The following is a 27,511-nucleotide window of genomic DNA, read 5'->3' as shown; positions in this document are numbered from 1 at the left end:
GTGTTCTTATCTCAGCATCTATTTCCCCTTCCTGTGAGGGAGACAAACATGAAAGAGGAGAGGATAAGAAGAAAAGCATTACAGATATTTTTTCGAAGTGTGAGAAAGCTGGTAATACTCCTGCACTAGAGAACAGTTTGAAGGAGAAACCTGAGATTAAGAAAAATGGACAGTGTTGCCTTTTCTGAGCTACATTAAGGGTGCAATCCTATGCATGTTTAGACAGAAAAAAAGTCTGTCTAAACATGCATAGGATTGTGCCTTAAGTCTTGGGGTTTGAGCCTGAGGAGACATGGTGAAATATAGTGGCGACAGAGTGGAGTTTTGGGCAGGATTTGTGCCTATAGGTTCCATATACAGTCCTTTTGAATACTATATGCTTTTAGGGCAAGGGTAAATGGATATAAGGTTATCAAGAGTATACTTCTATATTCACCCTAGTTTTCCCGGATGAAGGACCATTAAAGGTCTGAAACACGCTGGATTAAATATTTTATCTCATTTACCCCCATTGATTTTCTACTTCTGGCGATCTGTTTTGGTGGGGGTGGTGCTCCATCTCATTGGGTACTAGGTTGCCAACTTCTCTCTTGCAGGGCACCTGTAGCTTTCAAGAATTGTATGACAAGTACAAATTCATCAGGGAAAGGTTTCCCCAGCAAGGACTGGCCCTACCATTAGACAGTGTGAGGTACCTGCTTCAGACATCTGATTTGGGGTGTCATGAAAGGGCAGCAAATTGTCATTTAATTATTATGATTATATTTTGACTGCCAGGGAGGAGGAGAGGTGCTTGTGAAGTTTTGTTTTCTGCCTCAGGGGCCAAAATAACTTGACATAACTTGGGTTCTTGATGGGGGTGGGTGGGTTGCCATTTGGTGCTTTACCTCAGGCAGCTAAATGTTTCAAGCTGGTGTGCTGCCCAGAGTGCAGATGTGGTGTTGGGAAAAATTTCATCAGCTGAATTTTTCTCCTTATTCAGGTGTGTATGTGTGTGAGAGAGAGAGAGTAGTCGACTATCTTGGCCTACTGGATGTAGGAGCTGTATTGCGTATTTTAGCGGTCCTGTGATTTTTTTGAAATTAAAAGGTGGGGTGTACATATCATAAATAATAAATGAATATTATTTATATAACTCTGTCAATGTGCATGGTGCTTTGCAAGGTAGCAGACACAAAGGCAGGGCCACTAGCAGGCTCTGGGGGGATATACTTAGGGTTGCCAACCAGCTAGTGACCTGGTTCATGTGTAACAGCAGCATTTAGCTGCAAATCGTGAGTTAATTAACCCACATATTGCAGGAATGCATGTGAGCCACTGCTGGTTTGTAGGAACAACCTATCAACCTGGACACTTGGTTATTTGTGGGTTAAACAACCCAAAGTTAAGAACCAGCCATGACCCATGAATAAGTGTCTGGGTTCGGATGTCACACTAACATCCTATAAATAGAGCATTCATAGGTTGCTGCTGCAAACTGGAAGTTGCTCATGCATGGCGCATGTCCCTGCAAATCGTGGGTTAATTAATGAACCCACAATTTGCTGCCCAGTGCCACTATTATGTGTGAACAGCCCCACTATCTTACAGGCTAGCTGAGTAAAAATGTTCTGTCTGTAAAATCTTTGGTTGCCCTTTATTGAATTTTGTAGCCTTGGTTTATTATTCCCTAGTTCTAAACTTTAAACTTATTTAATTAAAAAGATAAGACTAACTGGATTGGGAACTTTGTTTAAATTAATTTAATTCATACTGAATGTATAGCTCAGGTTGTGACTTACAAATTTGTCATTTCTAGCACCTTCATTTAAGTTTGCTTTATTTGAAATGATAAAACATTATTTGTGAACAACTGATTATATTAAACAAAAATTAACTGGGAGAAATATGTTATGCCAGGGGATATTATAGTCTGCAATGCCAGTAAACTCTGAAAACTCCTACAGCTCCTCTTCCCCAAATATTCCGCAAATATCTTTGCCTCCTGTCCTAGAAAAGTGGGCAGCATTCTTTCAAAGTTGGCAACTTGAGCATGGAATGGGGAGAGGATTTGTGGAAGCCACCAGAGAAAGAGCTGTGTAGTAAGTCCCACAGCCTCTGATACTTGATATAGAAAAGGTTATGCTAAACCAGTGAAGTGTTTCATGTTAGATTAATGAGCAAACCTCTCTCAGGTGCTCTGTCAGAATGCCCTGCCAAAGGACTTATGAAAAATTCTCTTTAAAATACATACTTTCCTAAATCCTAGAAAATATATTTCATACAAATGCATGCTAGCTAAAGGTAGTGCATATTAGCAATGTGGTGAGATCCTGCTTCCAAGAAAAATGGACAGTTTTGTGCTAGCCTCCTCAGCCCACCTGGCAAGTAATTCAGGAGACAGTACAACTTAAATCACTTTGTACTTACCAGCAACTGGTAGTAATGATTAAGAGAGAGAAAGATATGTCTGAGTGTTGCAATAGAGCTAGATGGGTGCAGAAGAGACCAGATGCCTCCTTGCTGATTTGGGGAGCGTGCAGGGGACTGTAAAAGTTCCTAGTTTCTTCTTTTTTTCAGGTTTCTGTGAGACCTAGAGAATGGAACCTTTGACTGTCCCAGATGCTCCAGGAGCAGAGCCATTCACAGGTAAATATTTGGCAAGTCCTTTTAGCAAGAAAAGTTTGCCATAGTTCATCTCTTCAGTAGTTTTTGCTTAGGTTATTATTTTATTTATCACATTTTTAACCCACCCTTCCTTCAGCACACAAGGCTGTCTCCCCCATGCATTTCGCAACAACCCTGTGAGGTAGAAATGACAAAGAGTCTTGTGACAACTTAAAAACTAACACATTTATTACAGCATGAGCTTTTGTGGACTGAAGTCCACTTCACCATATGCATGAAGTGTTATGCTGAGTTACAGGTATATATATGCACATGACTGAGGTGTGGGGGGGTTGGTTGTGAATAGTGAGGTCTGAGGGAAATGAAATGCAGAACATATAATGATAACTACCTGATTTACAGTGGTCATTTATAAAGCAGTTGTTAGGTGGCAAGGCAGACATCCTTGCATTGGTGGCTGGCTTGCATTCAAGCTTATCCTTGTTATTGGGTATTAATGCATAGATGGGGGGGCGCAGGGGGGGAATAAGCATCGCTTTTGTGCACGTGTGAGTGAACCATTCGTCCCACACTCTTTAAGGTAACTAAATATCCTTGCATTTCCCCTGCTTGTGTACCTGATATGTACCCCAGGCACAGCTCCGAGTCTAGATATCCTTTGGCCCCTCTTTCACACTCTGCTTGTGTCTTCCCATTGGATCTTCTTGCATTCTCCTCTGTGCTCCTTGCAGACGCTCAGTGCTTCATAGCCAACTATGTCTGTGAGCTGGGCCTATCGTCAGCTGTTGAGTGCAGCCCGGCCCGCTTGGATGACTCTCTGGAGCTCCTGGGGGCGCTTGGGGACCTAGGTGATGTTGTCTGCTGGAGTGACAACGTAGATCATTGCATCTCCTACCTCAACAAGGTGAGCAATGGACTTGGGCAGGGTGGGTGGAGCATGTGCGAGTAAGGATTTGCAGTGCAGACACTGGTTCCTCCAGCTCTCTCCTCCACTGTTCAGTCAGTACCATCAAGCTAGGCAAATAGCAAACGACAAGTTTCACCTGCTGTTGTGCAAGTTGTATGATGAGAATTTTGAGGAAGCTTCTGCAACTTTGGCCTGAACTGTTTAAGCTTCATATTGGAGGGAAAACATAGAACAATAAACTGCTGACTGTTGAGGATTGAAATTTTGCTCCTCTCCCAACTGTGGAGCAGCTCATGCTGCTTGCCATACGGGCCTTTTGTGTTCCATTTCCCCTCTTGCCCTGCCGCTCCTGAAGAGCACTATTCTGCTGCCATTTTCTGTGTCCTTTTCATGAGCACCTTAGCTCAAAAAGCTACATCTTGTATGGGAAGGAGAGCTACTAAGGATCTAGCAAACAAGGGCAACCACTTGAAAGTTTCCTCTGAAACCATCCATCAATGTGGACATGGGAGGGCCTGCACCATCCGTACACTGGTGTGGGGCCTTCTGAAATCATTAGGAACAAAGGAAGATTGAGCACTAATCTATCAAAGCAGTTCTGTGTCGCCTATCAATTTGCTATGGCAAGGATGGCGAACCTGTGGCCCTCCAGATGTTGGTGGACTGTAACTCCCATCAGCCTTCATCATTGGCTATGGAGAGCACTGAGATTTCAGTTGTCATTTACAAGTACTTTAAACGCCACCTAAATTCTAGACCTCTCCTTTGTTAAGCAGGAACAAGACAATTCTTTTGTGCACCTGGAAATCACCCTTACAGGACCACCGTATTTTTTGTGAGTTTTTATAATCAGGCTATAACTATCTTAGAAACCCCTGAAGGGAGTGCTTCTCCTTCTTTGAGTTCCCTTTGTGTGTGAGTTTTGCTGGCAGATGCTATGGCCAAGTTTTTGGAGCTCCCAGCTGGCTGGCTGCTCTTACACCTCAGAACCCCTAAACTTGAACTGATTCTGGGAGAGATTTTGCTGAGATAAACTCAACCTGACTGACCCAAGACACACAGCTTTGAGTGCTCCTTATCTGCAATCCTACCTTCCTGGGGTCAAGGAAGTCTCTTCTTTATGCCACCTTTATGGATTTACCCTAACTCTTAAGGATGCCCTCTCCCTGTGTTCTGGGCAGAGCCTAAGGAAGAAAAGATATAATGCTCTCTTTCTCTTGTCAGCTTTTCCATTCCCACTGCAGTTCTCTTCCTTCTCCTCCCGAAAGCAGAAGTAAAATGCACTCCGCAACTTGCCTACCTGCCAGCCACATCACTTCTTATCTCGCCACCCCCCTTCTCTGGGATAGCCTTCACAGTTAACTATTAAATTGCCATTATATTCTTAATAAAACTCCATTTCTGAAAAAAGCTCTGATCTCATCTCCCTTGCTCTTCCTGGAGAATCTTAACAAGGGCACTCCACTACTTTGAATAAATGATTCAGTATTATGCATGCTGTGCTGTTTTGTATTTGGAAAACATGCTGTTTCTGGGCCAGTTCTTTCTAACAGAATAAAGCTAGCACAGCGGGAAATAGTTCCTCAAGCACATTTGAGCTCAATTCCCTCTCCCCCCGGTCATTTGTGTGGTGGAAGGAGTTATTCCCTGCACACAGAGTAGTAGGTTGCAGATGTGCAGAGATATGTGTTGCAAACAAGCATGGTAACATCACTGCCTGTGAGTTACCCCTGTGGCTTGTCTCTCAGCATCTTTCAGGGACAATCTCAGTTGAAAGGATAGGAAGACAAGCATAATTAGGGGATTGCTTCTGCTGAAGCAATCATTCCAGTTTTTGATCAAAGCAGTAGCTCAGCCAGTGGTGTTAGTAGATGGTCAATAGGCCTGGTTTCTTCCATTCTAGCTTATTTTTGGTCTGCTCACAATCTTTGTCCTAACACTGCAGGATATGGCTTTAGTCCCAACATGGTCATTGTCTGCAATTGATGTATTTATTACACACGAGCACATCTCTTCACCCAAAGCATTCAAGGGTAGCTTCCGTATGTTCACATCCAGGCAGCTTATAGAGCCTCACCTGGTTAGCTTTAACATTATGACTGACTTGGGTCTGCCAACCATTCTCTGGACCCTTTTTTAAGTAGTATGAGTCCTGTCTTTTATACTGCTCTTCTGCACATTACATTGTGGAGACATACAATTTTAACATTCCATTTTGCTTCTTAAAGACTCCAGTCTTGTTATTTTTGGTGAAGCTGAGAATGAGTCGCATCATCTTGCTCTATCTCCTGGGAAGGCCTCAAAGAAGGGTAGTCCTCTGGTGTGGTGGTGGGCACTTGGAAATAGAATGGGTAAAGAGGAAGTAAGTTGACCATGGGACAGGTAAGAAAAGTAGGCATCTAATGGTAAGGTGGGTAGTAATTGGAGGAAAATGGAGGGAAATGAACCATCATTGGACTCCTTTAGTAACTCTTCTGTGCTTCAACTACTTCCTGTGTCTAGGAACTGGTGGCACTGGGGCTTCCTGCCCTATATAAAGATGATGGTTCTGGAGATGGTCTCGAGCATGGCTTTGACCTACTGGCATTGGTTAATGGTACTTGCAGGCTGCTGAATCTCTACCAAGGAGCGTCGGCCAAATTGGGTGACATGGAGGTGGAGGAGATGCGGCGGGCTGGAGAGTTGGACTATCTGAGGACACGGCAGGGTAAACTCAAGGTTGGAACTCCCGGTTTCTTATTGCTTGTGTCGCGTTGCACCTAACCCACACGTTATCCAGTTTCTGCAGGGCTGGCCCAAGACATTTTGGCATCTGAATTTTTTTTTGTAAAAGTCCTGATGGCATTATCCACGAGCATGGAGCACAAACCACCAGGAAGCGGTTGTGTGTGAGCTCTGTTGAAATTAACAGGAACTCATTAACAGGAGGGCAACGAAGATGATCAGGGGACAGGAAGCAAAGCCCTATGAAGAGAGACTGAAAGAACTGGGCATGTTTAGCCTTGAGAAGAAAAGACTGAGGGGAGATATGATAGCGCTCTTCATGTACTTGAAAGGTGGTCACAGAGAGGAAGGCCAGGATCTCTTCTCGATCATCCCGGAGTGCAGGACACGGAATAATGGGCTAAAATTACAGGAAGCCAGATTCCGGCTGAACATCAGGAAAAACTTCCTGACTGACAGAGCAATACGACAATGGAACCAATTCCTTAGGGAGGTGGTGGGCTCTCCCACACTGGAGGCATTCAAGACGAGGCTGGACAGCCATCTGTCAGGGATGCTCTGACTTGGATTCCTGCATTGAGCAGGGGGTTGAACTGGATGGTCTTATAGGCCCCTTCTAGCCCTACTATTCTATTAATGAAGGAGAACTTCCTAATGAGTTGGCCCTGCAGGTGTGGCCTGTCTGCTTCTCACTCTGCTGCCGTTTTACAGTATTCAAAATGAAGTTTGCTGCTTCACGTTGCCTCATACTAGGGCTTCCTTTTTACCCCTTCAAGAATGTTCCCTTCCATTAAAACAACTTGCATTCTTTCTTTCACGGATCTGACCGATGGGGGGGACAGCCAGCTTGGGATTCTGTCCTACTTTCCGCAGTGCAACAGCCCTACCAGTGTCTTTCAATGTATAACCCTTAGGAGGAGAAGGCTATCAATGGCTACTAGTTCTGATGGCTATGTGCTACCTCTACCAGTATCAGAGGCAGTATGCCTATGTACACCAGTTACTAGGGGAACATGGGCAGGAGGGGGCTGTTGCGCTCATGTGCTGCTTGTGGTTTCCTGGTCAACAGCTGGTTGGCCACTGTGTGAACAGAATTCTGGATTAGATGGACTCTTGGTCTGATCCAGCCTGGCTCTTCTTATGTTCTTAACCTGAAGTGCTATATAATATTTATATTTTCTGGGACTTCTGTGGGCTCATCACAAGCTCATAGAAAATCTCCTAAATGCAGCAAAAATCACTGCTGCTAAGGAAAAATACCTGTTCCGTTGAATAGCAAGTAGTTCCCAAAGATGTTTCTATGTAATGGCAACTAATAAATTGGTGAGATACAAGACACTATGTCAAAACTGTCCCCAGTCAAGGACAGTCTTTGTATGCTATGAAACTCTTTAATACTTTACTGGAACAGCAGATATCTGGATTGTGCCATGCAACATTGTGTTCCCTCAAGTGTTATAAATTAAACTCTGTGTACTCAACACAGCAGCAAAAGATGGCAAAGCTGCCCAGTGCCAAGAGCAAGGTGTCTGTTGCGTGATCAGATTCAAAGTCCTTTGAAGGGGAGACACAAGGGGGTTCTATAAAGCCCCTTTGAGCACTGGTACAGATGCAGCCTTCTGCAAGGAGGAGATGCCTGGTATGTTTCTGTACTGCTGTTTGCTCCCCCTCCCACACACACACACAATTGTGAAACTGCTGCTGTGTAAAGCAGCGGACTCACTTGTGAGCACACCGCTGGTGGAGAGGGCTACAGCCGGTTGCAAGGGCTACAGTTTACTTGTTTACTTGTGAGTAGATCAGCTTGTGGATAGCTGCCTCAAATTGCCGTCTGAAGGCCCACACTCTGACATTCATCCTCAGTCAGGCATGCTGGTGAGGAAATGCCCGTTTTCAAGTGGTGGGCTTACTTAGGAACTGATATCCACCCTAAATTAGCTCTGAGACTCTAGAACCTGTTAACGTACTGGGCTTGTGCTCCAAGGCTGTCTTAAATATTCAGGTAATCCTTGTGATTACTCATAACCTCACAGATGCTTCAAAATTGTCCTTCTAGCCAGAAGTTTCCTTAAGGCAGTGGGGCTTTAAAACTTGCATTACCTGCAGCCATAAATACGGACATATGGTAGTCACACAGCAAGGCGTGCCCACCCTGTTTCTCCACCACCACCACCCTCTCCCCAGATCAGTGATTCTCCTTGATTACTCCAAAATAGCAGAGAATTGTGTTGAATTTCTCTGCATATGTCGATATTTGTGTCAGTTTTGTCACTGTCAGCATTGTGCGTCGAAAGGTATTGCGATAGCTGTCAATTGTGTAAATGGAGCAGCAGTCAATCTTTGGCAGGATCTGACAAATTACTTCTGTGTGTGTGTGTGTATGCGCGCAAATAAAAACATTGTCATTCATCTAATTAAGAACAGGCAGGTTTCAAATCTTGATGTCAGATTTTGGTTCCAAAATTCTGATGGTGAATTTTAAAGATGAAATTTTAACGTATTTGAATTTTGGAAACGTTCTTAAAGTCTTGTGAAATTTCATTCGTCGGTCCGCTGCTGACCCTTCCCTTCTGTTTATAGGAGGCAATGGAGTGAATACCACTCTTGTTTTATAAAGGGAAGGGGCTACAGTCATTGAAACCAGTGTGTGTGGGGGGGTACTTCCCCTCTAACAGCATATACACCCTATTCCCAGACCCCAGAGTAGGAGTAAGTATCCCTCCCCCAGCAATACTGTGTCCTAAACATGATGCAGATATTCTCTATTGCTCCTGCCCCTTTGATCTGTGTCTCTTTCTTCCATCTCCCCCCACCCCTGCTTTTTCTGTGAGTTTGGTGACTGCTTTAAAAATTCCTGTTGAAATGATAACTCTAATATTTTTAATGTGCTTCCCTACAGACTTAGTAATCCATGCATCCACCTGTCCTGCCTTTAATATAATTAGTGGGGTGCTTTTTCTTTTTTGGGTGTGGGAGAACATAACAGGGCTTTCCTCCCTTGGCTTTAATTTTCCCTCCTGCTTCTCCTGTCCACTCCCCTCTTGGAAAGTTCAGAACCAGATGGAAGCTTGCGAAAGGGAAATTGCAGCTGTGCAGAACAAAGAGCAGCAACTTCAGAGCAAGAACAAGCAGCTGAATAGCCTGCTGAAAGAAGAAAAAGATGAGGTGAGCAGGCTAGGAGTCAGGAGGATGACTGAACCTAGCCCAAGACTTCCTAATGCCAGATGTGAGAAATCCAATTGACAGCCCCTCCTTTTAATTAAAATATAGATGTAATCCGCTGGGTCGTGATATGCAAGTCTCACTGAAATGAATGGGAGCTCCACAAGTGCACTACTGAGGCTTGTGCAGGAAAATGGCCCTGTGGGTTGTGTTCATAGGTGATAGCTCTTTCTCGCCATTCTTCTAATTGTTGGCCCGTTTGGGAACCCTGCTAGTTCAGCTATAGTATTGCAAGTTTCTTGAGTTTCATTTTGTACTATAGGCTCTCACCTTGGAGGATATACATATCTGGCTCCTAGGCTGTAGCCACGGCTCCTGTGCCCCAGTTAGCCTTAATTACCCAGAACCACCCTCTGCTCCACATGAGACCGCTCGTGGGAGGAAACCAACACTCACTGAGACGCAGTGATTTCTCCCGTTGCCCTGTAACCTTCGTAGTTCTGATTCGTCGTTCGACGCTGTCACTGTATATTACTGTCAATTCTAGTAAAATGATGTTAGGAACTGAGTATTATCATGTACTGATGATTGAAATGGACTATTCTGTGACTTTTGCTAGTTTTGATTTAATTACTGAATTTATATGAATGTTTTAAATCCACTTTGGGTACACTGTATACAGAAAAGAGGAATACAAATAAACTTGATCCATATATGCACAATCATAATTTAGGCAAATATATAAACTATAAACAAGACTTTGCTCTCTTATACAACTGTAAGTAAACATTGTCAGGACTCCACTGTGCAAAACTGTTTTTCTTCCATTGTGCTGAGGAACTGGAGCTCCTCCCTGTACTATAAGGAGTGAACATTCAGCTGCTCCCCTGATCAGGGCACGCTGTCTTGAGCACACAGATCATAAAGTGGTTCTGGGGGAAAATTGCTGCATCGCTTTATGTAATATGTGGTGGTGGTGGTGATAATTAATGACGCATCAAAACATCTAAGCACTGCACAAAACATATAAAAACCGGCCCTACCCAACAGGCTTACAGTGTAATTCCAACAGAAATAAAATTAAAAATACTGGAGGAGGAGGAGGAGGAGACCAGAAACAATTGGACATTCACAAACAGAAATAAACAAGACTTAAATGTGTAAGAACTGATTAAATGAGTATTATCTGGTAAAGAGTTCCATAGATACCTAACAATAATAACAAATGCATAAAGACACAAAAGTGAGGAAGAGATGCAGGGTTTAACAAGCAACAAAGAACAAGAATAACGAGGAGGAGAAAATGGAGAAATCTGAGATAAGCAGGAGCTGGACCATAGGGGTGGGCAACTTAGTGCCCTCCAGATGCTTTTTGCCTACAACTCCCATCAACCCTAGCCAGCATAGCCAGTGGTGAGGGATAATGGGAGTTGTAGGCTGAAACTTCTGGAGGGTCATAAGTTGCCTAAATGAAGGTAATAGAATCTTCAACTGAATGTAAACAGAATTCTGTTCTGAGGATGACTTTCTACTTTCAATATCCCTATCGAATCTCATAGTCTGTTTAACCATTAATTATTTGTTGGCATTTTGTTTCCAGTGTTTAATGTATTGCACTCTATCAATCCTGTAAGCAACTATTTTCCTCTTAAGGTCTTTGCATTAGTTGATTGGTTAATAAAAAAAACAAGAGCTCCATTAGGAGTTTTCATTCTTAAGATTTTTTCACTCCCACTTCTCTTTACTTGTGCCTTAGCTATCCCTCCTTTCTGCCCGATGGGCCTGGAAGTTGCTGCTCAATTGGGCAGCTCTTCTATCATGTGCATGTACATGAGAGAGAGAATGGATGGGTTAAAAGGCCAGGATATTTGACCGATTGTTTGTTTATTACATTTCAGTACCACCAAATAGCCTAACAAGACTTGGAACCATAAAATGCAATCACATCATAAAACCTAATATAAACTTTAAAAGTTAAACAGAAGTTAGAGGAAAGAGACTTGGTTGGACTCTAGGATTGCTTCTTGATATGCAACTTTAGGCATGGAGAACGGCTAATGTGGCCAAACCAAGGGAGTCGTATGCTAGCTGCTGCCAACACTTTGAAGCCCCATTTGTCCCAACAGATCACCAAGCTCCTGGGTGCCCTGGCGAACCACAAGAACCAGCACCTTCACGAAATGAAGAGGAAGGAACAAGAGCTGTTTCGACTCAAGGAAAAGATGAGCCAGCTGGTAGCTGACAAGAGGGATAAGAGAGGAGGTATGTCAGGGGGTGTGGGTGGCAAGGTGAAGGGCAAAGTCTTTAGGAGATTTGGGCCTGGTGTTTAAACTTTCCATTTGCCACTGGAATAATGGAAATTGGGGAAGTTAGCATGCCAGTTACTCCAGCACAACCCGAATTCAGCTATGAGAGCTTTGTGTGTGGTTTTGGCTGTTGGGCCTGGGGAAGGGAACTTCTGTCCTGGGCGGGTGGTGGTGGGTGGGCAGGGGAAGAGCAAGGGGGCCCTCTTACTCAGGCTTCTGCCTTGCTGTCCCTAGCCATTGACATCCTCAATGCCCTCCCCCGGGCTGACGGCAAGCGGGCAACCTGGAAAACGGGGAAATCTCTTGGCAGGTAAATACTATGTATTTATTTGTATTTATCTCTCGCTTTCCACCAAAAATGGCACTCAAGGCAGCTAACAATAAAATACAGGTTATAAATAAATCCGATCTATTTGCTCTTTGGGAAGGTGGCAGGGGGAGCCTTGAAAAGCATTTAGAAAAACTAGCTGTATGTAGAAACTGGTCAGTTAATCTGGCTGACTGAATCTGACTGACATAGAAAGCTGCCTTCTTAAATACCAAGTCAGACCTTTAGTCCATCTAGCTCAGTATTTTGCACCACACTGACTGGCAGTGGCTCTCCAGGATCTAGGCAGGAGTTTTCCCAGCCCTACCCAGAGATGCCAGGGACTGAAGCTTCAGCATGCAAAGCATTTGTTCTGCCACTGAGCCATGGCTCTTCCCAGTAGTTTCCTATGCTGATCATTTAGTATTTTTGTAGTCAACAAGAAGTGCAGAAGGCATGACTTCTAGGGACCCTAGGGAGAAGTAGCCATGCCTTTTCCCATGTCACATCCTTGCATTAGTGCTGTGATGGCATGACGCATGCTAGTCCTACCATCTTCCCCATTTGTAGTAGGGGCAAGGGGGATCAGTGCAGCTCAAGACTGCCAGTGCCTACGAGACTATTAATCTTATCCAAGCCTCCATGTAGACTGGCCTCTGAAAGACTGATTGAGTGGCAAAAGGGATACACCCAGGCTTTTGTGTTGCAGATCAGAATTTTGCAGCCACAAACTGAATTGTGCAACCTGTCTAAATGACAAAATTGAGTGAGTGAGGTTAAGTCTCATTTTGCAGGGACAGGCAAAATGTACAGGGTGCTGAAGACCCAGCCTCTGACCACTGGAAACATTTCTTTTTATTCAGCACCTCTTCTGAGATTTTGCCAGGCTCTGCCCGTACACTTCCATATCTTCACAATCATAAGGTCTAGGAACCTGCTGTTTTATTTTAAAAAAAAAAAAGACTCCCCAAAGCTGAGGTTCATAAGGAGCTTTTCTACGCTCATGTGGAATTGCTGCGTACACACAGCTGTGAGTATACCTGTGTTGGTGAAGTAGTAATTACTGGAGAAATCCCTGAACAAGATAACAATTGTCCAAGTGGGGGAAATGGCATGGAGTGGTGTGGGAACTCCCAGGTATTTAGCCATCAAGAGATGGTGAGTAGCTGTTGAAGGTCATGGGACGGTATTTAATCTTAGGAGCTCGCCTGTTGTCTGGGTATGGTGATGGAACATTGGCAGGCAATACTCTGTTTTGTTTTTTCTCCCTGGCAGGAAGGAGGAAGAGCTCTACCGCACCCAACTGGCGAAGCAGGAGCGGCGGGAGCAGGGCCTGGCACTAGAGAATGCCAGACTGAAACAGCTGCTCGACAAAGTGGGCCAAGATGTGGGGCAGCTGCTGGGCACCGATGTGGGCCTTGCCCAGGTTAGAGCTCCCTGGGGCTTCCAGCTAGCAGTGGCCATAGCGGCCCCTTCTGCTTGATCTCCTTGGTGTTGAGCTGCTGCTTTCTCTTCTCAAGGGCCCAGAGCAAAGCTGTCCGTACAGCACCTTCCAGGAGCAGTGGTGCAGGCTCAGGGATAGCATGAAGACCCTCGGTAGCCAAGGTATGATTTTGGAGGCTGTGAGTTCCTGCCACTGACTTCAGTTCCCGGCTCATGTTATTTTATGGGGAATTCAGTGCCACAAGGGATGGTCATGACGGCCACTCATTTAGGTGGGCTTAAAAGGGGATTGTGCAAGTTCATGAAGGAGACATTACAATTAAATAGAACCTTCGCATTTAGAGGCAGTAACATCTCTGAATACCGAATACTGAGAACAAACATGGGAAGGTCCTTATTTTCATGCCTGGCTTGTAAGCTTCTCAGAGGCATCTGGCTGCTGGAAATGGGATGCTGGACTAGACGGACCCTCGGTCTGCTCCAGGAAGTCTGTTCTCATTGTTCCCTCGATTTCTGATGTCCTGGTGTGAGTGCCGTTCCTTATGTTAGTCACAACGGCACCACCCACAATCAAGAGGAGGTATGACCAGGCTTGGGAGGCTTCCCCAAGGTTTGCAGAAGTACAGAAACTATTACGGGGAAAACCCCCGAAGCAGAGGGTGGGGACCCCTGAAAACAACTAATGCAGACTGAGTATGCTCAGTGGGCGTGGAATGCTGGCTTACTGTTGCTGGGGGGAAAACCATGGCAAGAGGGGCAGTGGAGTGAAGTGGCTTGAATCCTGAACAGCAGCACACTTTGCTGCAAGATTTTGTTGCAGGCCCCACTTGTATCGCCCATGTTCAGTCTGGAAATTCTATGTTTAAACAATTTAGCAGCAGTACACGAGATAAGAGGAGCTGTGAGACCGGGAGCCTGGACTACACGCTCACCCAAAGCTTGCTTGCACACTCTCATTCCTGTGTTTTTAAACTTAGTGATGGTGCGGGGAAGCCCTCTTGTGGTTGAAGTAAAAGCCCGCCGCTACCTGTCTTGAGCTCGACTTTCCCAAGGAGATGTGAAGGACAAGGTTGGCCTGGCTGGGCATGTGGCTTCAGTGCCTTACCACTTTTTGTTTTGTTTTAGAGAGCTCTGGTTCCAGTGGGATCCTGTTCAAAAACCAGCTTAACTGTAATCCTCCTGAACTGCCTCCCACTCAAGAAAGTTTACTGAAAACAAAGGCACCTGCTTTTATCACAACATGGTGCAGTGTTGTTGCTGGAATCCAGCCTGGCTCAGCAGTGGCGTCATTACGAAGCAAAGGCGTATTATGTTAGGAACGCAACAGGTGGAAATGCTCTAACGTACCAGATTACCTTCAGCCACTTAGGAAAGGAAAGGTTCCTCCTGTGCAAGCACCGGGTCATTACTGACCCCTAGAGGGATGCTGCTTGTGCTGGCGTTTTCATGGCAGACTATAGCGGGGTGGTTTGCCATTGCCTTCCCCACTTAACAGCCACTTAACATTGCCTAAATGGGTTTGAGGCATGCATGTATATATATTTAAAAATACTGCATACGGTCAATGAGCTTTTTTCCTGAGGTTTACTGCTCTCATATGTGCAAGATCTTTTAGACTTTACAACAACCCTGTGAGGTAGGTCACTTTATAGAGGCTATGAGATGGTGGTGTACTTGAAGACGGTGGATCCTGGCTCTCCAAACCTCTTTACTAAATTATATTGGTCCTGAGAACATTTTAAGTACAGTTTCGGTCTTGATTGTAAAAGTTGTATACATCTGGCAAATGAATGCAGTCAAAGTCCTGGTCCAAATTTCCTGAGATCTGAATCTCCCAGAGACAGCTTCCCTAGCCCAGCCTCCTGGAGCTAAAACACTGGTCCTGTGCAGTCAAACTCCACCTGTCCTTTCCCTTCCCAGCTGCAGATGCTGCTAGTTCCCGAATGTCCGAGGGAGATGGGCAAGACCCTGTCATCAGCGTGACGGATCACGACAAGGAAATCATGAAGCTGAAGAGGGAGATTGAAGACAGCAGAGCGCTGATTGCGCTGCAGCAGCAATGTTTCCAGGTGAAGGAAATCCTGGGTTTCTTGGCCGTGTCAGTGTTTCCAGGTGAAGGAAAGCCTGGGTCGCTTGGCCCTTCTCATGGCACTCCTTAGCCCTGCCTAAGTTGTCCAAGTGGCATGTTTGGCTCCAGTAGCCACAGGCAGGGCTGTTTGTAATCAACACGTACTGTGCACAGCGGGGAGCAAGGAGCACTTGAACACCCCACCTCACCTGAAGTTTTGTCTAGCATCTTCAGGCATTGCTCACAAAACTCTGCAGTCATAAGGGCTAGAAACTTGAAAACAGGTTCTTGGGTAGCAGATTTCTTTCTATGCTTGAGCAGAGTCACAGCATGTTTGTATATGTACATATATACAGTGTGTATATTGACCTATTTAGCATGTGTAGTGGAGAATCCTGACTCCAGCTCAGACACTGAGGCCATGTGGCCTTTCATACCTCTTTTCCCCATCATGCTGCCACTATAAACCACCTCTGGCCAAACCCTCTACAATATACCACCATAGGCCTTCTTGCTCAGTACTGTCTGTCCTGCCCCCATGCAGTGCCTGGTCAAAACCTACCAAATTATTTCAGACCACCATCATCTTTGAGTTTGGGGGCTTCTCCACAAGGGGCTTTATCCTGCTATTGAGGTTGGTTACTCATGGAAGTTTGCGGGTCCTTTACATGGTGTCGTCAACCTCCAGGGCATCTCCACCCAAATGACCTTTATCCCATTTTTTAAAAGATCTGAAATAATGAGCTATCAAATTGCAGCATGTTGAGTTCCCTCCTGAAAAGAGGAAAACTTACAATAAGAGGAGCTAGACCTCAGTGCCATCTAGTGGCTGTATAATGACACATATACAACATGCAGATAAGGGGGGAAAGGGGAGTGGAAGGGAAGCAAAGCATGTGTAAAGGGGGCCCATTGTGATCCTGCATTTAAAAAAGAAGCAGAAAGCCCCAGTGAAGTTGTGGGATTTTAGGCCCGTGTAGAAATGCTCTTTATCTGGTTAGTTGTCCCTCAGCATTCTTCCTACCCTGTCATATTCTCAGGCGTTTTTAAATGTAGTAAGTGGGGCGGTTGGTGGCTGCTGTTTTTTCTCACCCTTTTTAACTAAAGCGAACGGACTAATCTGTGTTAGTGATTGAATCTGGAATTCAGTGTTGTCTGGTTAATCAACATGGCTTATTTATTTAAAACATTTATACCCTGCCTTTTCTCATTGAACACGAGGCATAACTATTTTAACGACAGTTTGACGACAATAATAAATACAATAAAGCCTCCATAAAACACTAAAACAGCAGAGAGGGGGAAAAAATGGGACCACTTCAAAAAGAGAGCAACCACTTGTAGCCCCAAACACCTTTTCCAAACAAAGGCTTTGACCATTCTTTTTGTTGTTCAGTCGTGTCCGACTCTTCGTGACCCCATGGACACGAAGCATGCCAGGCCTTCCTGTCCTGCGTTCTTTCCCGGAGCGTGCTCAAGTTCATATTCATTGCATCGGTGATACTATCTAGCCATCTCATCCTCTGCCGTCCCCGTCTCCTTTTGCCTTCAATCTTTCCCAGCATCAGGGTCTTTTCCAGAGAGTTTTCTTTTCGCATTAGGTGGCCAAAATATTTGAGCTTCAGCTTCAGTATCTGTCCTTCCAAGGAGCACTCAGGGTTGATTTCCTTTAGGATGGACTGATTTGACCTCCTTGCAGTCCAGGGGACTCGTAACAGTCTTCTCCAGCACCACAGTTCGAAAGCATCGATTCTTCGGCGCTCAGCCTTCCTTATAGCCCAGCTCTCACAGCCATACATTACTACTGGGAAAACCATAGCTTTGATTATACGAACCTTTGTCGGCAAGGTGATGTCTCTGCTTCTTACTATGCTGTCTAGGTGTGCCTAGTTTCCTCCCAAGGAGCAAGCGTCTTTTAATTTCATGGCTACAGTCACCGTCTGCGGTGATCTTGGAGCCCAAGAAAGTAAAATCTGTCACTGCTTCCATTTCTTCCCCTTCTATATGCCAGGAAGTGATGGGTCCAGATACCATGATCTTAATTTTTTTAATGTTGAGTTTCAAATCAGCTTTTGCACTCTCCACTTTTACCCTCAACAAGAGGCTCTTTAGATCCTCTTTGCTTTCTGCCATTAGGGAGGTATCATCTGCGTATCTGAGGTTGTTGATAATTCTCCCGGCAATCTTACTTGAGACCTGTGATTCATCCAACCTGGCGTTTCTCATGATATACTCTGCATACAAGTTAAATAAGCAGGGTGACAATATACAGCCTTGTCGTACTCCTTTCCCAATTTTGAACCACTCGGTTGTTCCATGTCTGGTTCTTACTGTTGCTTCTTGACCCTCGTACAGGTTTCTCAGGAGACAGGTAAGGTGGTCTGGTACTCCCATCTCTTTAAGAATTTGCCAGAGTTTGTTGTGATCCACACAATCAAAGGCTTTAGCGTAGTCAATGAAGCAGAAATAGACGTTTTTCTGGAATTCTCTTGCTTTCTCCATGATCCAGCGAAAGTTGGCGATTTGATCTCTAGTTCCTCTGCCTCTTCGAAACCCATCTTGTACTTCCGGTAGTTCTCGGTTTGCATAGTGCTGTAGCCTAGCTTGTAGGATTTTGAGCATAACCTTGCTGGCATGTGAAATGAGCGCAATTGTACGGTAGTTTGAACACTCTTTGGCATTGCCCTTCTTTGGAATTGGAATGTAAACTGACCTTTTCCAGTCTGGTGGCCACTGTTGAGTGTTCCAAATTTGTTGGCATATTGAGTGCAGCACTTCAACAGCATCATCTTTTAGGATTTTAAATAGCTCAGTTGGAATACTGTCATCTCCACTAGCTTTGTTGTTACTAATGCTTCCTAAGGCCCACTTGATGTCACTCTCTAGGATGTCCGGCTCAAGTTCAGTGACCGCACTATCATGGCTATCAGGGGCATTAAGATCTTCCTGTGTAGTTCTTCTGTGTATTCTTTCCACCTCTTCTTAATCTCATCTGCTTCTGTTAGGTCCCTGCCTTCTTTGTCCTTTATCATGCCCGTCTTTGCACAAAACGTTCCCTTGAGATCTCCGATTTTCTTGAAGAGATCTCTAGTCTTTCCCATTCTGTTGTTTTCCTCGATGTCTTTGCATTGTTCATTTAAGAAGGCCTTCTTGTCTCTCCTTGCTATTCTCTGGAACTCTGTATTCAGTTGGGTATATCTTCCCCTTTCTCCCTTGCTTTTCGCTTCCCTTCTTTCCTCAGCTACTTGTAAAGCCTCATCAGACAGCCACTTTGCTTTCTTGCATTTCTTTTTCTTTGGGATGGATTGAGTTGCTGCCTCCTGAACAATGTTACGGACCTCTGTCCATAGTTCCTCAGGCACTCTGTCTATCAGGTCTAATCCCTGAAATCTATTCCTCACCTCCACTGTATATTCATAAGGGATATGATTTAAGTCATACCGGAATGGTGTAGTGGTTTTCCCTACGTTCTTCAATTTCAGCCAAAACTTTGCAACAAGAAGCTCATGATCTGAGCCACAGTCAGCTCCAGGTCTTGTTTTTACTGACTGTATAGAGCTTCTCCATCTTTGGCTGCAAAGTACATAATCAATCTGATTTCGATATTGACCATCTGGTGATGTCCATGTGTAGAGTCGCCTCTTGTGCTGTTGGAAAAGAGTGTTTGCTATGATCAGCGTGTTCTCTTGGCAAAACTCTATTAGCCTTTGTCCTGCTTCATTTTGTACACGAAGGCCATGCTTGCCTGTTATCCCGGTGATTTCTTGACTTCCTACTTTAGCAATCCCCTATGATGAAGAGGACATCTTTTTTTGGTGTTAGTTCTAGAAGGTGTTGTAGGTCTTCATAGAACCGATCAACCTCAGCTTCTTCGGCCTCAGTGGTTGGGGCATAGACTTGAATTACTGTGATATTGAATGGTTTGCCTTGGACTCGTACTGAAATCATTCTATCGTTTTTGAGATTGTACCCCAGTACTGCTTTTCCCACCCTTTTGTTGACTATGAGTGCTACTCCATTTCTTCTAAGGGATTCTTGCCCACAGTAGTAGATATGATGGTCACCTGAATTAAATTCGCCCATGCCTGTCCATTTTAGTTCGCTGATTCCCAAGATGTCGATGTTCAATCTTGCCATCTCATGTTTGACCACCTCCAGCTTACCTTGATTCATTGATCTGACATTCCAAGTTCCTAAACAATATTGTTCTTTACAGCATCGGATTTTCTTTTTACCACCAGACACATCCACAGCTGAGTGTCCTTTCGGGTTTGGCCCAGCCGCTTCACTCTTTCTGCCACTACTTGGAAATTCCCTCTGCTGTTCCCCAGTAGTATATTGGACACCTTCCGACCTGAGGGGCTCATCTTCCAGCGTCATATCTTTTAGCCTTGTGATACGTTCCATGGGGTTTTCTTGGCAAGAATACTGGAGTGGGTTGCCATTTCCTTCTCCAGTGGACCACATTTTGTCAGAACTCTCTGCCATGACCTGTCCGTCTTGGGTGGCCCTGCATGGCATAGCTTATGGCTTCACTGAGTTACGCAAGCCCCTTCGCCACAACAAGGCAGTGATCCATGAAGGGGCCATTCTACAGAAGGCCATTAGAGAGAGGATGAGATGAGCCTCCCTCAGGAGGGAGCTTGAGAGCCTGAGCATGTCCCCGGCAAAGGTCCTCTTCTCCCTGGTCCCAACTAGGCAGATTTCTGGTGATGCTGGGACACAGGAGGACCTCTGACCATCTCAAAAGCTCATATGAGTGAAGATGGTCATTCAGGTATCCTGGATCCAAACCATAAAGAGTTTGAAAGGTCACCAGCAATTTGAATTTTAACCAAATGCAGACTGGAAGCCAGTGCAGTTGTTTCAACAAGGGAGTCACAGCCCCCAGGAAGGACCGGAGCCACTGTAACACCATGCCACTAAGTCCCATCCCAGCAAGCCTGACTGGAAGGTTACAGTGGTATCGAAAGCTGTTGAGAGGTCCAGCAGAACCTACAAGAATGCAGCCCCCTGACCTGTGCCCAGCATAGATAATCCACCAAGATGACTGAGACTGCTTCCATCCCCAAGCAATGCCTAAAGCCAGATGGGATTATTTAGATCCATTTCAGATCATCCAGAAAAATCTGGAACTGTAAGGGCAGCCATGTGCTTGAGAATCTTGCCTAAATGTGGAATATAGGAGGTGGTCTGGAAATTCTCCAATACGGTGGGATTAAGGGAGACCTTTTCAGTAGAGGCTTCACTACCGCCTCTTTCAAAATTACCCTGACCGCACCTTTCTGTAAGGAGGCATTCACCACTCCCACTACCTACCCGGCCAGTCCTCCTCTGGCACCTCTTATTAGCCAGGATGGGCAAGGGTAGGTTGTGCACATGGTTGGCCTCATCTGCACCTATTGAAATGTGCCCAGCCTAACTGGACAAGCAAGTGCCAAAGCTGCACTACGAGGGGTGGGGGGACTTGTGAATGTGGCACTGGAGAGATTACTTGGGGAACGGAGGCCCTGTTGGGGAAATGAGAAAAACCTATTCTAACTTTACGGGTTACTCTCCAGCAGTAGCATGTTCTTGTGAAGTTCCACGGCCTGTACCCTGACGTCTTGGTTCTCTCTTGTGGCTGAACCATTAAAAGGCACATCCACACTGAAAACTGGTCGACAGTCCTGCCTTCTTCCAAGGAACCCTGGGAACTGCAGTTCTATCAGGGAGGGTTAGGACTCACTCATAAAGGCTTGTATCGAATGTTTGTCTAATTTAAGTCCCATTCATTTCTGTGTGTCTACTCTGGGCTGGCATCAAGGGTAGGCATGGTCAGGCAGCTGTCTAGGGCCCCCACCCTAGCAGGCCCCCATTGACAAGCCTCCAGGACAAGCTTTTCTTCACCATGGCAGCCTGCTTGTTCACCTGCCTCCTCTGGCCCAAACAATGATGCTGGTGAGAAGGAAGAGTGGGAGATGCCACTGCCTACTTGCTCACTGGCTCTCTGCCTGGCTCACTGAGGGTGTCTTGCCCAAGGGCTCTCAAAAATTTGGAGCTGCTTTCTTGTTTTCAGGAACAACTGACTGCTGCCACCAACTCGGAGCTCCCAGCCCACCTGAAGGGTTCCTACTTCCTAGAGGAACAGCAGCGACTGCAGGAGGAGCAGGATATGTTCAGGGAACAGAAGCAGGCCTTCGAAACAGAACGGGAAAACTTCACAGAGGCGGCCATTCGGCTGGGATGGGAGGTAGGCAGCAGCTGCTTCTTGGAAGAACTGATGCCAAGCTGTCATGTTTGTGGGGGTGTTTTTTTATAGCCAGCCAGCAGCAGGGCCTCCTTGAAACCCATAGATTGGCCTTCCCCAACTTGGTGCCCTCCAGATGTGTTGGATTCCAACTCCCATAATCCCCCAACCATCTTAGTTTTACACTTTGTCACTAGTCCCACAAAAAGCAAAAGAAGCCATGATGGTCCATAAGAAACATTCCAAAATCTGCAGTTGGGCAACACCTTTTGTTAGGACCAGCCAAGATGACAGATCTGAGTAACTGCTGGATTTTATCCAAATGGGGATCAACCATTATTAGCTTCTTTGTTTCAGCAGTCCTAAGTGTAGCCTGAAACGTGCAGATCTGTGAGGAGAGACTAATGCAGTTAAGTCTTCTATTACCTCCTCTACTCCATGTTAATGTGGTGACTGAACACGGACTTGGAGCTTCAACATCAAGACCATTTTCTTCTCTTCTCGCCCCAACCCAGCCTGATAAGTTCTGAAGAACTCAAAAGCTTTCTTGGTATCTTGTGACATTTGGTCCAAACAAAGGTATTGCCCAACTGGATTCTGGAATTTGTCCATAGTGTGCATCTTTATGTGAGAAAGAAGGCTAGAGCAGAACCCTTCTCCTGGTCATCTTGTTTTCTATATGGAGGATTTTTTTTTAAATGTAGAAGTATTACAGCCTGAAGTGGTACAGCCTAGCTAACCTATCTTTTTATCTTCTTTAACAGAGGAAGCAGTTTGAGGAACAGAAAGCCCTCTTCCTGAAGCAAGAATTCTTCTGTTCATTGCCAAGGCTAGAGATGAGTGACCCTAAGCGGAGGTTTTCTGCCCCGGTGGCTGTCGGGGAGGGGCAAGGTCATCATCTTAGAGTAGCTTCATACTTTGCATGCCAGTGGTGTTTTTTGCTATGGCTACACACAGGGTTCCCTATAGGACATATGTAAATGGTAAAGTGGAGATACATCTGAAGTAGAGGTGGGCCACATGTACCCCCACCCCTGAAATTTTTAAAAAGGAAAAAAAATGGCATCTGGCACACTGTAGAGTGCTGAAAAGATCAAATCTGGCTTGTTTGCAAGCTAGCTTTGACCTTTTTGGTGCTCTATAGCTCTTCTGATGCTTTTCATTACAATTGGGGGGGGGCAGATTGTGGCCCATGGAGGGGTCCTGGAGGGCGAAAATTGCCCCCAGACCTCCTGAAGTTGCCTACCACTGATCTAAAACCTCTGTCTTTGTTCGGAGGTCTCCAAAAAATTGTCGGTGTGGCTTGTTCCTCTTCCATTTTTCCGAGTGATGCCGCAGAGTGTTGCTGGCAGAGCCTCATGTTTCTTGGAGTCCTCAAGGCCCATCCATAGGAAACTGCTCCACTGGCCCACAAGCTTTGGCTAAGTTTGGTAGCCAGATACTTTTCGTGGTTGCCACTTAAACTCTTCCCCCAAGTCCTTTGCAAGTGCTAGAGGACTGGGGAGGGGCCTGTCTCCCTTTGGGCCGGCTCTACTAAAGACAGAAGCAGCATGAGAGACACGAGCTGCTTCTGCTTTCTGCAAAAGCTTCCATGCAACGAAATGAAGCTCTGCCCCTTCCTCCAAGTGCATAGGACTTGCAGGAAGGAAGAAGGCCTCCTTTCATCTTGTGCAGGGCTTTGGAGAAAGCAAGAAGCAGCACAAGTCTCTTGCAATTTTCCCCAGTGTCTGTGGAGGGACTCGTGTCAAATTTGGGGGTGGGTGGTGGTGGGCAGTGGGAGAGAAGCTGTCACCATTTGCAACTTGAGGATATTTTGTGGAGGACTGCTGGGACCGTTTGGAGAGAGAAAATGAGATTATGCCAGTGAGCCGGCAACCATCCAACAGATTTAGCTGTGAGTGGTGTTGGGTTTTGTTTGTTCAGGGCTGTGTCTGTGTGATCAAATGTTCCGTTCACTTGTTGCATTGGAAAAGTGAATAAATAGTTCCCTATTCTTGCTTCCTTTACTCATGGTCTCTACCCTGTATTTCCCTCCTTTCCCCTTGCCTGCTGCTCTTGCATTGCTTTCTTTCCTCACATAGCAGCAGTTTGATCCTATTGGAGCATCTTCTGCCTTCTAATGCATCCCCATTCCCCTTAATATTTTGTAGTTTTTTAAGAGCCTCTCTATTTTCTTTCGGCAGAAAAGGGCAACCAAAATGATTAACAGGTTCAAATACCTTCCATAGAAGGAAAGGCTAACTCAATTTGGGACTTTTTTGTTTAGGGAAAAAGAGACTAAGTGGAGACATTATAAGAGGTTTATATCATTATGTGTGGTGCAGAAAAAGTGGGGATCATCTTCTTTGCATAATACTTGAAGTCGGGGGTCACACAATGAATTTGGGCAGTAGATTCAGGTGAGAAAAAGAGTTCTTCACACAGCACATAGTTTTAACTTACAGGAATCACTGGGTAGTATCCAATGTTAGTCCTACTTAAAGTAGACCCTAGGTCCCATTCATTTTAATGGGCTTACTCTAAGTAGGGTTAGGGTTTGATAGCCACTGATTTAGGTGTCTTTAAAAGATTAGACAAACTCATGGAGGATAGCTACGATAGCCGGCGTACTTTTGAATTCCAGTTGCTGGAGTGTGGGGAGAGAATGAAGAGGGGGGCGCTATTGCCTTCATACCCTCTTTGTGGGTTTCCTGGTGACTTCTGGCTGGCCACTGGTGGAAACAGGACACTGAAAAAGATTGACCACAGCTCTGATTCGGCAGGGGTCTTCTTACATTCTTAGCAGTTTTGACGTTTGGACAGACCCTACCTAGTTAGACTTCCCCAAACTGTTGGGGATGTTCTAGACTACAACTCCCAGCAATCCTGACCAGCTGCCAGACTAGCTGGGGCTGATGGGAGATGTAGTCCAAATTATCTGGAGGGCATTGGGTTGGGGAAGGCTGCCTTGGTGTTTCAGCCTCTAACCTTTTCTCTTTCCTTGGCTGTAGGACATGAAGACTTGCCGAAGCTAATGAGGTGGACCAAACCCATCTGCACCCCTTACCCGAAGGTCATTATCACTCCATGCCACATCCCAACACAGCACTTCAGAAGAAGATGGCTTGCCTCTAACCACAGCAGTCCCGCCAGTTACAAGCAGCAGGCGCTCTTCCCAAACCACTGGTAAGGCTGGCATTTGTCCCTGGTCTTGTCAAGCAGCAAGGGTGAGGGGGGCTTCATGATGGAGATCCAGCCCAAGTTTAGGAATGCCTTCTCACTGGGTTGAATTTCCCCCTATATAACTGTGTCTAGGTAACATGTCTCTTCAGACTGGGCCATGTGTCTGCCCAGAGGCCTCACTGGAGTGTGTCCAGATTTTAATTTTCCTTGGCATTACCTTTTAAAAACTCATTACTGTTCCATACTGTCTATGGTAAATAAGTATATTGAGCTTGTCTTAATTTCTCTGTTTTGACTGCAGCTGACCTAGCTATCCATAGCTGTGGCTTCCTAAAGACAGCTGCGGGGGGGGGGGGGCGTGTTTCTGTGTAAGCTTCTCTCTGACACCTTAGGTTTGGGCTAGGTCAGGAGGAAGAGGGACATCTACAGTCAGGGCCAGAAATATTGGAACAAGGATAACTGTTTTGGCAGTTGGCCTCTGTACACCACCACATTGAAGTTGAAAGGAAACACACCAAGATGGGAGCGAAGTCAGGACTTTCAGCTGTAATTCAAGGGGTTTGACAAAAGTGGGGCACTAACTATTCAGGAAGTACAGCCAGTGGCATACACACCCACCCATCGTTGGTGGCTCATAAGTAATGGAACGAATGGCTGACAAGCAGCTGCATGGCCAGGTGTGGCCTCTTTCCTGGGTACCGCATGACCAATCAAGCAGATAAAAGGCCTGGAGGTGGTTTTGGGTGTTACATTTGCATTTGGTAGCTGTTCACTGGAACCCCCAAACATGAGGTCCAAAGAGGTGTCCATGCGAGTGAAGGAGGCCATCATTAGGCTGAGGAAACAAAATAAACCCATCAGAGAGATAGCAAAAGCATTGGGAGTGGCCAATACAACAGTTTGGAACATCCTGAAAAAGAAAGAATTAACTGGCAAGCTTGGCAACAGCAAAAGGCCTGAAAGACCACAGAAGACGACTAAAGTGGATGCCCACAGAATTCTGCTCATGGTGAATAGGAACCCTTTCACAACATCTAGCCAGGTCAAGAATGCTCTTGAGGAGGTAGGCATGTCACTGTCAACATCTACAGTCAAGAGACAGCTTCATGAATGTAAATACAGAGGCTTCACAACAAGGTGCAAACTACTGGCAACGCTCAAGAACAGAAAGGCCAGATTAGCCTTTGCCAGCAAACACCTAAAAAAGCCTGCCCAGTTGTGGAATAAGATTCTTTGGACTGATGAAACCAAGATTAACTTGTGCCAGAATGATGGGAAGAGAAAAGTATGGAGAAGGAAAGGAACAGCTCATGATCCAAAGCATACCACATCATCTGTCAAACATGGTGGAGGCAGTGTTATGGCCTGGGCATGTATGGCTGCCAGTGGAACCAGGTCACTGGTGTTTATTGATGACCTGACTGCTGATAAAAGCAGCAGGATGAATTCTGAAGTGTCTAGGGCTATACTTTCTGCTCAGATTCAGCCAAATGCTGCCAAACTGATAGGACTCCGCTCCATATTGCAGATGGAGAATGACCCGAAACATACAGCAAAAGCTACCCAAGAGTTTCTCAAGGCAAAGAAGTGGGATGTTCTTCAATGGCCAAGTCAGTCACCTGATCTCAACCCAATAGAGCATGCTTTTCACTTACTGAAGACAAGACTGAAGGCAGAACGACCCACAAACAAGCAGCAGTTGAAGGCAGCTGCCTGCAGTAAAGGCCTGGCAAAGCATCTTGAGGGAGGAAACTCAGCATTTGGTCATGTCCATGGGTTCCAGACTTCAGGCAGTCATTGACTGCAAAGGATTTTCATCCAGGTATTAAAGGCGATCCTTCAGTTTGAAATGATGTTGGTTTGTTCCATTACTTATGAGCCACCAACGATGGGGGTGTGTGTATGCCACTGGCTGTACTTCCTGAATGGTTGTTGTTGTTGTTCAGTCGTTCAGTCGTGTCCGACTCTTCGTGACCCCATGGACCATAGCACGCCAGGCCTTCCTGTCCTGTGCTCTCTCCCGGAGCGTGCTCAAGTTCATATTCATTGCATCCGTGATGCTATCTAGCCATCTCATCCTCTGCCGTCCCCTTCTCCTTTTGCCTTCAATCTTTCCCAGCATCAGGGTCTTTTCCAGGGAGTTTTCTCTTCGCATTAGGCGGCCAAAATATTGGAGCTTCAGCTTCATTATCTGTCCTTCCAATGAGCACTCAGGGTTGATTTCCTTTAGGATGGACTGATTTGACCTCCTTGCAGTCCAGGGGACTCGTAAGAGTCTTCTCCAGCACCACAGTTCGAAAGCATCGATTCTTCGGCGCTCAGCCTTCCTTATAGTCCAGCTCTCACAGCCATACATTACTACTGGGAAAACCATAGCTTTGATTAGACGGACCTTTGTCGGCAAGGTGATGTCTCTGCTTCTTACTATGCTGTCTAGGTTGGCCATAGCTTTCCTCCCAAGGAGCAAGCGTCTTTTAATTTCATGGCTACAGTCACCGTCTGCGGTGATCTTGGAGCCCAAGAAAGTAAAATCTGTCACTGCTTCCATTTCTTCCCCTTCTATATGCCAGGAAGTGATGGGGCCAGATGCCATGAT

The 27,511-nt window shown here is 45.6% G+C and overlaps 1 protein-coding gene across 3 annotated transcripts in view; it reads left to right on the top strand.

The window, feature by feature from the left end:
- Positions 1–27,511, top strand: part of LOC146353139 (afadin- and alpha-actinin-binding protein-like) — a 32,816-nt gene that overhangs the window by 780 nt on the left and 4,525 nt on the right. For 2 of the 3 annotated variants that reach the window (XM_084835794.1, XM_084835795.1), the window contains exons 2-12: positions 2,560–2,628; positions 3,339–3,511; positions 9,293–9,403; positions 11,527–11,662; positions 11,941–12,016; positions 13,289–13,439; positions 13,534–13,618; positions 15,377–15,525; positions 21,583–21,756; positions 22,518–22,644; positions 24,744–24,918. In XM_084835794.1, coding sequence (XP_084691920.1) covers positions 2,580–2,628; positions 3,339–3,511; positions 9,293–9,403; positions 11,527–11,662; positions 11,941–12,016; positions 13,289–13,439; positions 13,534–13,618; positions 15,377–15,525; positions 21,583–21,756; positions 22,518–22,644; positions 24,744–24,918 — 1,406 coding nt within the window. In that variant the 5' untranslated portion in view covers positions 2,560–2,579. Of the gene's footprint in view, positions 1–2,559; positions 2,629–3,338; positions 3,512–6,016; positions 6,233–9,292; positions 9,404–11,526; positions 11,663–11,940; positions 12,017–13,288; positions 13,440–13,533; positions 13,619–15,376; positions 15,526–21,582; positions 21,757–22,517; positions 22,645–24,743; positions 24,919–27,511 lie in introns of all 3 variants that reach the window. The other variant, XM_084835793.1, reaches the window with a different exon arrangement.

This window comes from Heloderma suspectum, chromosome 2, assembly GCF_057233095.1.
Source record: "Heloderma suspectum isolate Gila_16-S chromosome 2, 16-S_ref, whole genome shotgun sequence".
Taxonomy (NCBI): domain Eukaryota; kingdom Metazoa; phylum Chordata; class Lepidosauria; order Squamata; family Helodermatidae; genus Heloderma; species Heloderma suspectum.
The sequence above is the reverse complement of the archived record's forward strand: the minus strand, read 5'-3'. Positions and strand labels throughout refer to the sequence as shown.